This window comes from Terrapene carolina, unplaced genomic scaffold (assembly GCF_002925995.2).
Source record: "Terrapene carolina triunguis isolate 2854851 unplaced genomic scaffold, T_m_triunguis-2.0 Scaffold58, whole genome shotgun sequence".
Classification (NCBI taxonomy): Eukaryota; Metazoa; Chordata; order Testudines; family Emydidae; genus Terrapene; species Terrapene triunguis.
The window spans coordinates 76,833,992-76,848,522 of record NW_020664409.1 but is presented as its reverse complement, the minus strand read 5'-3'; the positions used below and the strand labels follow the sequence as shown (position 1 = coordinate 76,848,522).

Sequence of the window (14,531 nt, the reverse complement as noted above, 5' to 3'; positions counted from 1 at the left end):
AAATAAAAACAACCCAGGAAACTACAGACCAGTTAGTTTAACTTCTGCTGAGGAATAGGTAGATGTTCAGAAGGTTTTCAAAGGAAGGAAAAGGGGAAGTAAAAAAAAAAAATACAGACTACATACAACACATATAGGACAAGGTATTCAAAGGGATCCTAGTGTAGCCTCCATGTGTATTTTGTTCTCTCAGAAGTTTATTTTTGTTTTGCAGTGCTTTGTGCGCAGTTAATTTTATTGTTTCCCTGGTAAAATCAGTGTATTTGTCAGCTTCCCATATTTTTTGTTTTGATCTTTAAAATAGTGTCAAGGGTGAGAACAACACTTTAAAAATAGGAAAATGCGATTACTACATCAACACATATTAGCAGGGGGATGTAAGACCAAATACAGTACCTGAAATGGCTTTTACATAATTGTTTTTAACTAACTGGATTTCAAATTGACAATGTCCATTTAAACAGACCACTAGTGGTCAATGTTTTGTTTAAATGTCACAGAATTCATGAGAATGCCACATGAGTGCTCATACCTACACAAGCATTACCAAACCTTTCAAACCAGCAACTTCCTTCAACTCCTATACAAGCTATTCAGAGGCTAGGTCTACACTACCCACCTGAATCGGCGGGTAGAAATCGACCTCTCGGGGATCGATTTATCGCGTCCCGTCAGGACGCGACAATCGATCCCCGAATCGACGCTCTTACTCCACCAGCGAAGGTGGGAGTAAGAGCCGTCGACGGGAAGCCGCGGAGGTCGATTTTGCCGCCGTCCTCACAGCGGGGTAAGTCGGCTGCAATATGTCGAATTCAGCTACGCTATTTGCGTAGCTGAATTTGCGTATCTTAAATCGACCCCCCCCCCCCTGTAGTGAAGACGTAGCCAGAGACTCTAGACTTGCTTACCATTTAAATCTCTAGCACTGTAGCAAGATAGATAAGGCTAAATGTATGGTTTCCAAACTGTTTCCAGAGCTGTCACTTTTTTCTATGTGGATTAACAAATTTTTAATGGCAATTATTAATGCTACAGATTTACATGAGCCATTTTGAATCCAATGTCAACTCAGGAACTAACTTGTTGCTTCTGTATATGAAACCCTAGTTAGATAAGAAACTAGAATAAAATTAACATCTACAACATGGATTTTGTCAAACTAAAAAAAAGTAGGCAGAAGACAGTATATAATTTTTTCAAAAAGCAAACAAAGTCAATTAGGCATGCACTATGTAAGAGAATATATATTACAATGGTGTGTTTTGTTTTTAAGTTTCAGAGTGAACTAGAGTGAAGTTATAGTGTGTGCAGTATGTGAAACAGATACTCTGGGCATTTGGCACATTTTATATCAAATCCCCCTTTCGAAAACTACATTGGATATGAAAAAGTAATGTGATACCAGCTTAACAAGAGTTTTGCACTTACCAGAATTATGGCAATAGTCCATATACTGTGGACTCTGGATTGTAAAGGCTACCATATCTGGAGCTAAGAGAGATTCTGGCTTTCTACTTTCATTGAGCCATTTGCTGCTGTGTAGGTCTCTGGTGTCAGAAGGGCCTTGAATTAAAGGAATCAGCTTCTCTTTTCCAACATCACCTAAATAAAGATTAAACTCTTTACACCTTTTCTAACAACAAGGTAATTCGACACTTACTTTCACTGGCCTGAGCAGGGCAGCTATTAAATACACAAGTATAGAACAAAGTGACAAAATACAAAGAATGAACAGCATTTATAAACTTGTTAGTAGTAAACAACTTCCTTATAAAGTTATTTTTCAAATGTCTTTGTATGCAGAAGAATTTAAATTAAAATTTAATTTAAAATAATGTTCCCAGATAAATCAATCAAGTCTCATTAAATAATTGGTAAATTACTATCTTCTGACTAATATCTCAACAATCACCTTGGAATTCCTAAATCACATTTAATTATAATTACAATGTTGAAAAAGCTCTAAACACTGACTACATAAGGTATTTGTATGGGTTGAAAATATTTACTGTATACACCTCTCTTCACTAGAAGCAGTAAAGATTCATTATACCACAAAACCTCTTAAAATCTCCATAACTGAAAATTTTACTTGTGTCTTATTTGGAAATGATGAGACAGATTTTAAAAAATCATAATATACATTCATAATTATATAGAAAGTGGGGCAAAACACAAATGTACTGTATCATTTGAAAGTTCAGTTTTCATATCAATTTTCTTCAATGTTGTTAGACTCTGGTTTTTGAGTTCAAAATCCAACAGGTTTTAATTTTATTTATTTGTCATAAAAATTGAATTTACTATAGCCATGATGTATCATCCTGGCACAATTAAAAAAAACAGAATACAAAAAAACCCTCTCTGATTCATAGGAACAATGAGTAAATTCTTGTTTCAGTAACTCTCCTTGTAAAAAGCAAGGCCAATTCTCCTATACAGGCAATAAAGTTTTACATGGTCCAGCTGCACATACCTGGGGCTTTGGCACAAATTTTTATTGATCCCACAGTCCCAGAGGCACATTTGACCAATGATGTGCTGCAGTACTTCAATTCAACATTCTGGACTGAGCCCTCAAGAGTTGGCAGGGGATTCTTAGATTTCACACCTAATAAAAGAAAACTGCAAATGTACTAGCCTGTTGAATTTAAATATTTTTATATTCATTCACCAAGGTATTTAAACTTAATTATACTTTAATTATCCATGTTAGATGTTCTTATAGCATTTTTCCTGCTATTCATAGCTGACTTTGTGAAGTGAGAGAATATTGTTATATACTTTTATACATATACATATAATAATGCACAAAATATTTATTTGTTCTTATTTTCATACACATGTGGCAACTTACAACTTTTAGAATAAATATGTATATACACAAATCCAGATAATTTTGTTTCATTTTATAATTGAGCCATGACACTTAAACTGCTCTCTATCAACATTATTATTATAATTCTTTAATTTGAGGATCTTAAATAACTAAAAATGTTTTCAGATGACACTTAGAAAACAGGGTTTCATTCAGTAGCAAAATCAAAACATTAAATACATGCAGCTGAGTAGCACAGCAGGTTAGTGCACTTGCCATTTCACTACGGAAACTAGAGTTCAAATCTTGCCTTAGGTCACACGTTAAATAAGTTTGGTGGTCTCTTCTGAGTCCCCATTTGTGCACACAGAAAGCTAAGACACAGTTTGGAACAAATCAGTGCTATTGGCAATCTCTTCTGAAGAGACGCCTAGAACTGTAACAGCAGGGGATATTGCAGGTCAGGACTTAGGTACATTGGCAGAGTTCTATGGGGAAGCTTACACAACATCACCCACCCACACCATGTATGGCTCAAGTTAACTATTATTCCATAATAACAGGTTTCAGAGTAGCAGCTATGTTAGTCTGAATCCGCAAAAAGAACAGGAGTACTTGTGGCACCTTAGAGACTAACAAATTTATTTGAGCATAAGCTTTCGTGGGCTACAGCCCACTTCATCGGATGCATAGAATGGAACACAGAAGATATTTATACATACAGAGAACATGAAAAGGTGGGAGTAGCCATACCAACTGTAAGAGGCCAATCAAATGAGATGAGCTGTCATCAGCAGGAGAGAGAAAAAAACCTTTGAAGTGATAATCGAGATGACCCATAGAAAGTGTGAGGATATTTTAACACGGGGAAATGGATTCAATTAGTGTAATGACCCAACCATTTCCAGTCTCTGTTCAAACCTAAGTTAATTGTATCTATTTTGCATATTAATTCAAGTTCAGCAGTCTCTCTTTGGAGTCTGTTTTGAAGTGTTTTTGTTGCAAAATTGCCACCTTCAAGTCTGTCACTGAGTGGTTAGAGAGGTTGAAGTGTTCTCCCACTGGTTTTTGAATGTTATGATTCCTGATGTCAGATGTGTGTCCATTTATTCTTTTGCGTAGAGACTCTCTGGTTTGGGAGACAGACCAGTCCTCGCTTACAGACAGCCCCCCAACCTGAAGCAAATACTCACCAGCAACCGCACACCATACAACATAAACACTAACCCAGGAACCTATCCTTGCAACAAAGCCCGATGCCAACTCTGTCCACATATCTATTCAAGTGACACCATCATAGGACCTAACCACATCAGCCATGCCATCAGAGGCTCGTTCACCTGCACATCTACCAACGTGATATATGCCATCATGTGCCAACAATGCCCCTCTGCCATATATATTGTCCAAACCGGACAGTCTCTACGCAAAAGAATAAAGTTTTTCATTGTTTTATTTTTGAATGCAGTTATTTTTTGTCCATAATTCAACATTTGTAAGTTCAACTTTCATGATAAACAGCTTGCACTACAATACTTGTATTAGGTGAATTGAAATATACTATTTCTTTTGTTTTTTACAGTGAAAATATTTGTATTAAAATAAATAGAATGTGAGCACTGTACACTTCATATTCTATGTTGTAATACTAATCAATATATTTGAAAATGTAGAAAACATCCAAAAATATTTAAATAAATGGTATTCTATTAACAGTGCAATTAATCGTGATTAATTTTTTTAATTGCTTGACAGCCCTAGTTTTTAAAATTAACATGGCACATATTAAATGGATTAAAAACTGGTTAAGTGATAGGTCTCAAAATATAATGATAAATGGGGCATTGTCATCAAGTGGGTGTGTTTCTAGAGGGATTCCGCAGGTGTGTTTCTGGAGTACTCTGCTTAAAATTTTTATCAGTGACCTGGAAGAAAACATAAAATCATCACTGGTAAAGTTTACAGGCAATACAAAGATTTGGGGGAGTGGTTGGGTCATTACACTAATTGAATCTATTTCCCCATGTTAAAATATCCTCACACCTTCTATGGGTCATCTCGATTATCACTTCAAAGTTTTTTTTCTCTCTCCTGCTGATGATAGCTCATCTCAATTGATTGGCCTCTTACAGCTGGTATGGCTACTCCCACCTTTTCATGTTCTCTGTATGTATAAATATCTTCTATGTGTTCCATTCTATGCATCCGATGAAGTGGGCTGTAGCCCACGAAAGCTTATGCTCAAATAAATTTGTTAGTCTCTAAGGTGCCACAAGTACTCCTATTATTCCATAGACTTTCACCATCAGAAAAACTACATTTACTTACAAATTATAAAAAAACTAGTTTGACACTTGTAAAGAGCATGTGGCAGGAGAGAAATTGAAGTTACCATTTTATAAATGATTTTTTCCCTACACAGAACTGATATTGAATTCAAAAATTAGATTTGGCAAGCATTTTGTTCATTATGCAAGGATTAGCCTAATTATGGGGATCATTTCTGTGCATAGCTAACACAGTATTTCTGCCAGAATCCATATTTATACAAAGAAACTATTATGATCCATCAGGCAAAAATACTTTTTTTTTTTAAAGCACTTTGATATATATTTTCATGATAGATGGAGACATTAGGGCAACTGGATAAATATATATTTTAAGTCCCCTAAATACTTAACAGATCATATTTTCTTGGATTGGCTCTCAAAGACACTTGCACTAAAGATTATTCTTTTGATTATTTCAAGTAAACAAGAAAAAAAAACATACACAGCACTTAATTTACAAATTGACAATAGGCAGAAAATTCAAAATAAGTCCGAAACTCTGTGCTTAGTACATTTCATTGTCTAGATACTAGAGCATATTCAGTTGGGCATGTATAATCATGCTGCTCAGAGTCCTTTGCAATATAACTGTACCAGGGAATAGACTAAAAATTAAATTACACGAGTAATCCCTCTACAGTCAATTAACACAATCACGTGAATGGTAACACTGAATTCCAAATGAACCTATTAGGGCTTTCACACAATGACAACTCCTGTAAGGGTTGTAGTATTGGGGAAAACTTTGGGAGTATTATTTAAATTAGGAGCTATGGGGAAAAGCGGAGAATACCAAAGTCCCTTATGTAAAGCAATTAAATTTGCTAAGGGCAGTTTATGTACAAGTGAAGTTATGTATATAGCAATAATTATAATATCACAGAACAAACTGTAGGGAGTCAAATAATTAGAACTTCTAATCCAGTAGACACCAATACATAATATGAATATAGAAATTGCTATTGTGATAAATCAAGGGGGGGGAGGGTAGCTCCCTTTTATGGACATCCAGCCAGCCAGTTAGCTACATAATCCCTGTTAGTAACTGTTCTCTAAATGCTTTACCTGTAAAGGGTTAAAAAAGCCCATAGGTAAAAGGAAGGGAGTCGGCACCTTACCAAAAGAGCCAATAGGAGGGCTAGAACTTTTTAAAATTGGGAAGAAACTTTCCCTTTGTGTCTGTCTGTCTGTTGTTCTCCGGAGAGAGGAGAGACAGAGCAGCAATGCTGTAAGAAGATTTAAACCAGGTATGAAAAATCATCAAATCATACCTCGAACCTACTTATCTGAAACCCCAGATATGTACGTAAATCATGGAATGTCTAGGAAGACATGATTAGGTTTATTTCTTTTATTTCTGTATGGCTTGTGGACTCCTCTGTGCTAACCCCAGATGCTTTTGTTTTGCTTGTAACCTTTAAGCTGGACCTCAAGAAAACCATTCTTGATGTTTAATTATAATATTTGCTCCTTTTAAATCTAGTGATAGCCTAAGTTCCAGATGTATTTTCTTTCTTTTTGTTTTTAATAAAATGTTCCTTTTTAAACAACAGGATTGGGTTTTTTGTGTCCTAAGAGGTTTATGCATATGTTGTTTAATTAGCTGGTGGCAACAGCTGATTTCCTTTGTTTTCTTCCTCAGCTCTTTCCCGGCGGGGGGGGGGGGGGGATGTATGTGAAAGGGCTTGAGGGTACCCCCACAGGAAGGAATTCCCAAGTGCTCCTTCCTGGGTTCTCAAAAGGGGGTGTGTGTTTTTTTGCACCTGGGTGGTGGCAGCATCTACCCATCCAAGGTCAGAGTGACGCTGTAACCTTGGGAGTTTAATACCAGCCTGGAGTGGCCAGTATTAATTTTTAGAATCCTTGTGGGCCCCCACCTTCTGCACTCAAAGTGCCAGAGTGGGGAATAAGCCGTGACAGCTATCTATCTATCTTAGATACTTATGTGGCTCCCACTGTAGTACCTAAGTGCCTCACAATCTTGTAACGTATCTCACAAGGCCTTTGTGAGGTAGGGAAGTACTCATATTTCCATTTTAAAGATGGTGAATTGGGGCAGAGAGACTGACTGACTCATCCAATATCATATAGGAAGCCTGGGGCAGAGCCAATAAATTAACCTAGGTTCTCCAAGTCCCAAACAAACACCCTAGCCACTGTACCATCCTTCCTCTGCAATATTAGATGAAACTAATGGTCCATCTGGTCCAGTACCAAACTCTTCAGAGAAAAGTTCAAGAAAACCTATGGCCGACAATGATGAAACCACCTCTGTCACAATCTGGACCTATGCTGCTCTCTGGACAGACCCCAGTCTGTTGTGACTGAATCTCACCGCTGAACTCATGTGCTTCTAAATCTCTTTGGGTCTGGATAATTACTGATCACTGTTCCCAGCTCTGGGTCTCCCTACCTCTGGGTCTTGCCCAGAGGCAGATCCTGTGTCTGACACCCTTCTTGGGCAGTGGGACCCCACCATCTAGCCACCAAGACCCCAGAACCAATGCCAAACACTTCCCAAGTGCCCAGATGCTTGGACACATTCCCCCACCCCCAACCACTAGGAGTCCGCCTCGCTGTGGGAGCTCTGGTTTCTTAGTGCCATTGTTACTGGGTGAGCCATACCTTACACCCCTATTAGTCCCTCGAGTGCCAGGTCTGGCTTTCTACAACTCACTGAGAACTGAAGTACATGGTCTAACCACTCTTAGGGTATGTCTACACTACGAGAGTAGTTCGATTTTACTTAAATCGAATATGTGGAATCAATATTGCAAAGTCAAACGTGTGTGTCCACACTAAGGACAGTAATTCGACTTTGTGAGTCCACACTAACGGGGAAAGCGTCGACATTGGAAGCGGTGCACTGTGGGCAGCTATCCCACAGTTCCCGCAGTCCCCGCTGCCCATTGGAATTCTGGGTCGAGCCGCCAATGCCTTCTGGGTAAAAAAATGTGTCGAGGGTGCTTTTGGGTAACTGTCGTCATCCGTCCGTCACTACCGCCCTCCCTCCCTGAAAACGCCGGCGGGAAATCAGTTCGCGCACTTTTCTGGTCAGTGACAGCGCGGACGCCACAGCACTGCGAGCATGGAGCCCGCTGCAACCATCGCTGCAGTTGTGGCCGTTGTCAACGCCTCGCAGCTTATCATCCACCTTTCCCAGAGGCAGATGCAGATAAATCGGGCGAGGCGGCTACGGCACCGCGGTGAGGGCCTGAAGTCTGAGAGTAGCACAGACCTGTCAGAAAGCACGGGACCCAGCGCCGCGGACATCACGGTGGCAATAAGTCATGTGGATGTTGTGGAACGGCGATTCTGGGCCTGGGAAACAAGCACGGACTGGTGGGACCGCATAGTGCTGCAGGTCTGGGATGAATCCCAGTGGCTGCGAAACTTTCGCATGCGGAAGGGGACTTTCCTTGAACTTTGTGAGTTGCTGTCCCCTGCCCTGAAGAGCAATGACACCCGGATGCGAGCAGCCCTGACTGTCCAGAAGCGAGTGGCCATAGCCCTCTGGAAGCTTGCAACGCCAGACAGCTACTGGTCAGTCGCGAACCACTTTGGCGTGGGCAAATCTACCGTGGGGGTTGTTGTGATGCAAGTAGCCAACGCAATCGTTGAGGTACTGCTCTCAAAGGAAACGCGCAGGTCATCATAGATGGCTTCGCCGCGATGGGATTCCCAAACTGTGGTGGGGCTATAGATGGAACTCACATCCCTATCCTGGGACCGGACCACCAGGCCAGCCAGTACATCAACCGAAAGGGCTACTTTTCAATGGTACTGCAAGCACTGGTGGACCATAGGGGACGTTTTACAAACATCAACGTCGGATGGCCGGGCAAGGTTCATGACGCTCGTGTTTTCAGGAATTCAGGTCTGTTTAGACGGCTGCAGGAAGGTATTTACTTCCCGGACCACAAAATAACTCTTGGGGATGTGGAGATGCCTATAGTCATACTCGGGGACCCAGCCTACCCGCTAATGCCCTGGCTCATGAAGCCCTATACTGGCGCCCTGGACACTGAAAAAGAACTCTTCAACTACCGGCTGAGCAAGTGCAGAATGGTGGTGGAGTGTGCTTTTGGCCGTCTCAAGGGGAGATGGAGAAGCTTACTGACTCGCTGTGATCTCAGCGAAACCAATATCCCCATTGTTATTGCAGCTTGCTGTGTGCTCCACAATCTCTGTGAGAGCAAGGGGGAGACCTTTATGGCGGGGTGGGAGGTTGAGGCAAATAGCCTGGCTGCTGATTACGCCCAGCCAGACAGCCAGGCGATTAGAAGAGCCCAGCGGGACGCGCTGTGCATCCGGGAGGCTTTGAAAGCTAGGTTCCTGAGTGAGCAGGGTAACCAGTGACTTTTCAGTTTGTGTACAGAGAAGCTGAACCTGCCCCCGTTTCTTTACCCACTAAATATTCAGTATCCTCTCCAGTTACATACCCCGTTCCCCCCCCTTCCAACACACGTGTAAAAATAAAATCACTTGAATTTTGTTAATGAACACCGTTTTCTTTATTACTGTTTTCGTGGGAAAGTGTTGAACCTGGGACGCAGACTGTGGTGGGGAGCGTGTGTAGTGTAGTGATGCAAATGACGCTTCCAAACTCCAGGAATGACAGGCTCCGCAGTGGTGGACTGGTGGTTTCAATGGACCCTGCCACCCCTCCTGTTCGGGACTGTGTGTGTGGGGGGGGCTATGTGACTTTGTGGCAGGGGGAGGACGGTTACAGATCCCCTGCTGCGTGGCTCTGTGATCCAGGATAAGGACCGCTGCATAAGATCTGTAACTGCCCTCCCCCGCCACAAAGACACAGAGCACCCCCCACCTCCCACAGAACACTAAAACCACCTCCCAGACTGACCAGGGTAACTAGTGACTGCAATGTGTGTGTGCCCTGCTGCTGTCCTTTCCAATTACCAACCCCCTTCCCCCCCTTCAGACAGACTCTCCTCTAAAGAACATGATGGAAACAGTAATGAACAGAAACGTATTTTTTATTAACAACCACACATGAAACTGGGGGGTGAAACTTGGACGGGGGCTTGGGTGAGGCGGGAAGGAAAGGACTTTTCAAATTTTGGGGAATGAGAGCCTTCTGGTGCTTGAGCAGTCTGCAGGGGTGGAGTGAGAGTTTTCATGGACTCTGCCGCCCCTCCTTCTTTGGACTTTGGGTGAGGGGGGTATGGGATTTGGTGGCGGGGGAGGGCGGTTACAGACAGACTGCAGCGGGGCTCTGTCCTCCTGCCTCCGGTCCTGCAGAACATCCACAAGGCGCAGGAGCGTGTCCGTTTGCTCCCTCATTAGTCCAAGCAGCGTTTGAGTCGCCTGCTGGTCTTCCTGCCGCCACCTCTCCTCCCGTTCCATGTGTGAGCGGTGCATTTGGGACAAGTTCTCCCTCCACTGGGTCTGCTGTGCTGCCTGGGCTCGGGAGCAGCCCATAAGTTCCGAGAACATGTCCTCCCGCGTCCTCTTCTTCCTACGCCTAATCTGCGCTAGCCTCTAGGAGTGTGATGCCAGGCTGGGTTGTGAGACAGTCGCAGCTGTGGCTGTGGGAATGGGAAAAAGGGAGTGAATTCCTCAGAAAGATAAATGTAGTTGTGAACAAAGAACATAGCCTTTCTCTGTGAACAAGACCATGAACAGCACCTATCACATGCGCACTCAGGACAAGGTCGAATTTTCGGCCTTCGCATTCAGTGCCTGGGGTCTTGCACTGCAGATCTGAGAAGCGGGGCAGGACAACGGAATTTGTGTAGCAGGCAGACATGGTAAGCCGCAGACTTGTGGCTGCTTAAAACTTTAACAGTAGCACTGGCCTCCTTTCACATTGAAAGCAATGCCAGTCCCTGCTGCCAGCAATCCGGCAAGCATGAACTCTGCCCCTGTCCCACCCCCTCGCGGCTGTCCCAGGGAAAGATCCCTGTATGCTGCCCCTCTCCCGCCTCCACCGTGTGGCTGTAAACCAGGGTTACAGTTCTGTAAAGGAACGGGCAAGCAGTCCCAATACTAACATTCCCCTACCTAATTCAAAGCAGGTCACCATGAGTGACATCACCCTGATGAGGATCTCAGACACTGATAAAGAAAGAATGCTTTGGGAAAGCCTGCAAAGACCAGGGCCATATGCCGCCATGCTCTGCAGGGCAATGATCCCGGAATACTTACTTGTCTCCTGGCGCGGAAATGTCTGCAACTACGGAGGACCCAATAAGGCCGCTCTCCCCCGGAACCTGATGCAAAGGCTTTCCAATTACCTCCAGGAGAGCTTCGTGGAGATGTCCATTGAGGATTTCAGCTCTATCCCCGGACATATAGACCGCATTTTACTGTAGCTGCACTGGCAGGGACTAAACAGTAGAGCGGCTTGGGCAGAACAATCATGCTAAACCGGACATTGTTAGATTTTTTTTGAATAGTTGCACTGCCCAGGACTGAGACGTTCAACACCTAGGGAAAACTAATCATGAGAAACCCATTGTTGTTATTGTTAATATTCCTGTTCTGTTACAAATAAATGTTTAGATGTTTAAAACACTTACTGGATGATCCTTTCCCTGATTCTGTGTCGGGGTTAACGGCTGGGGACGGTTGGTAGGGGATCTCTGTAAGGGTGATGAAGAGATCCTGGCTGTCGGGGAAATCAGCGTTGCAAGCGCTGTCGACTGCCTCGTTCTCCTCATCTCCTTCCTCATCTTCCCCGTCCACTAACATGTCCGAGGAACCGGCCGTTGACAATATCCTATCCTCAGAGTCCACGGTCAGTGGTGGGGTAGTGGTGGCGGCCGCACCTAGGATGGAATGCAGTGCCTCGTAGAAACGGGATGTCTGGGGCTGGGATCCGGAGCGTCCGTTTGTCTCTTTGGTCTTCTGGTAGCCTTGTCTCAGCTCCTTGATTTTCACGCGGCACTGCGTTGCATCCCGGCTGTATCCTCTCTCTGCCATGGCTTTAGAGATCTTCTCATAGATCTTTGCATTCCATCTTTTGGAGCGCAGCTCGGAAAGCACGGACTCATCTCCCCACACAGCGATGAGATCCAAGACTTCCCGATCAGTCCATGCTGGGGCCCTCTTTCTAGTCTGAGATTGCACGGCCATCTCTGCTGGAGAGCTCTGCATCGTTGCCAGTGCTGCTGAGCTCGCCACGATGTCCAAACAGGAAATGAGATTCAAACTGCCCAGACAGGAAAAGGAATTCAAATTTTCCCGGGGCTTTTCCTGTGTGGCTGGTCAGAGCATCCGAGCTCGGACTGCTGTCCAGAGCGTCAACAGAGTGGTGCACTGTGGGATAGCTCCTGGAGCTATTAGCGTCGATTTCCATCCACACCTAGCCTAATTCGACATGGCCATGTCGAATTTGGCGCTACTCCCCTCGTTGGGGAGGAGTACAGAAATCGAATTTAAGAGACCTCTATGTCGAACTAAATAGCTTCGTGGTGTGGACGGGTGCAGGATTAATTCGATGTAACGGTGCTAAATTCGACATAAACGCCTAGTGTAGACCAGGCCTTAGATTGGATCTGTGGGCTGCAGCCCCCCGTTTACCAACCACGTTAATCTGACTGGGTCTGGCACCTGTAATCCTCCTTTCTCCAGGCTTTGGTAGCAGCAGCTGATTACAATGACTCAAAAACAGCATCATTAAATAAAAGTAGCATTTAATTGCCAAAGGGAACATAGCATTTAGGAAAATGGGTTAACACAACAAAAAGTCCTATGTGCCTATTTCCTTACCTAAACTTAACCTTTGGGTTGAGACCCCCAGCCTGTTTGCTACAGTCCCTGTGTCTCTTTGTCTGTGAGTATCAGGCCAAGTCTACACTTATGGCAGAGTATAGGCACCACACATATAGGCAATCTGTTTCCACACCTGTCACAGTGATGTGCAGCTACACAACTCAGTGAAAAGCTCTAGTAGCTCCCCACTGCCAGAGCCTTTTACTATGGTGAAGAAAAGCTCTGGTTGTGGGTGGCAGTGGGATGCTACACTGCTAACAGTAGCAATGTTGAAATGGGAGGCACTGATTGGGCATGTAGAGAGCTGTCTCACCCTAGGGGTTCAGGCATGTAGCACTCTTGTGTACTCTACTCACCTATGCTGTGTCTTACTGTCTACACTACTATTTATACGCATGCTAGTTGCATGTGTAGTGTCTATACTCTACACATCACTGTAAGTGTAAACTAGCCTTAGTCAGTTTGAGTGTCAGCCTCAGATTGATGATAACCCACTCCCTCATCCTTGTTCCTGAGGCTAGCATCTTTCAGGTTTAGGATCCCCTTAGATCCTAAATTTTAGTCTGGGAAGAATACACGTTACCAGACTAGCAGGAGCTAGTCAGGAGTTATCTTGAAATCAGAAGCTTCCCATATTTTTTCCCCAGTGAGCCTTATCTTTGTCATTGTCTAGTCTTTCCTGATGGTTTCACTTTAACAGTCTCCTGTGATTTAACTCTTTGCAGTCAGGCAGGTTAATATCAAACTGATAACCAGAAGGAAATAAGGACATATGATATTTATAAAAAATACTGTACAGCTCCCACATTCTCCACACCTAGACACTTTCTTCAGGGAGAACTTGGCAATAAAGCAATGAACACGGGGTTAACAGAAGAATTTCTTAACCACAAACACTTTTTAAAAGCACAAGAGTTACAAATCCATGGAAAACAACAAACAGTCCTCAAAGCAATCCCCATGGTCTGATCTCACCCCATTTGAGGGTCCTGGTTTTAGCCAGCATCCTTAGGTGAGGCAGAGTGTCTCCTATCTTTGCTTCTTTCCACTCTATAACTTTTACAGCACACTCTCCTCTAGAATATGGACTAAAACCCGGAATTCTTAAATCCCAAAATGTCTCTGCCATCTAGCAAATACCTGTGAAACCCACTTGAACAGTGTGTATCCTAACTCCCAAGTGTCTGGTTCACAAAGAGACAGCATACTACTGCTATCAGTTACTCGGTCAGCTCAAGTGGTAAAGGTCTGGCTTGTAGGTCTAAAGGTTCCAAGCTTCTTGATGACCAATGTGAGCCAGTATGGTTAAACGCAATGTAATTTCTATTTTTTCAGGATTTTTTTTTACATTAAAAAACCTTACATTAAAAGAACTGTAAGGTTGCAAAGTCAAGCACTCAAAAGTTAGGAATACCAAGATTAAGGTTGCCTGTGCAACCTTAATCTAGCCCTCTTATGCATAAACAGTCTTTAATTACATAATCTCACATTTTTTTCCACAGGACATCTGGCATTTCCTAATTTTAGTGCTTGCCTTTGCAACCTTAATGTTCTTTGAGTGTACTTTATTTGTACATGCTTGTACACAATTATGTACACACACCCATGCATAAACAAATAATTTAGCCCTGTAAATAATTCTATGG

The 14,531-nt window shown here is 43.1% G+C and overlaps 1 protein-coding gene across 1 annotated transcript in view; it reads right to left on the bottom strand.

Moving 5' to 3' along the window:
* The window catches only part of VPS13B (vacuolar protein sorting 13 homolog B), a 953,533-nt gene that overhangs the window by 633,216 nt on the left and 305,786 nt on the right, over positions 1-14,531 (bottom strand). Inside the window, exons 17-18 of the mRNA XM_026663381.1 lie at positions 2,477-2,611; positions 1,429-1,602 (exon numbers count right to left, since the gene is read on the bottom strand). Coding sequence (XP_026519166.1) covers positions 1,429-1,602; positions 2,477-2,611 — 309 coding nt within the window. The remainder of the gene's footprint in view (positions 1-1,428; positions 1,603-2,476; positions 2,612-14,531) is intronic.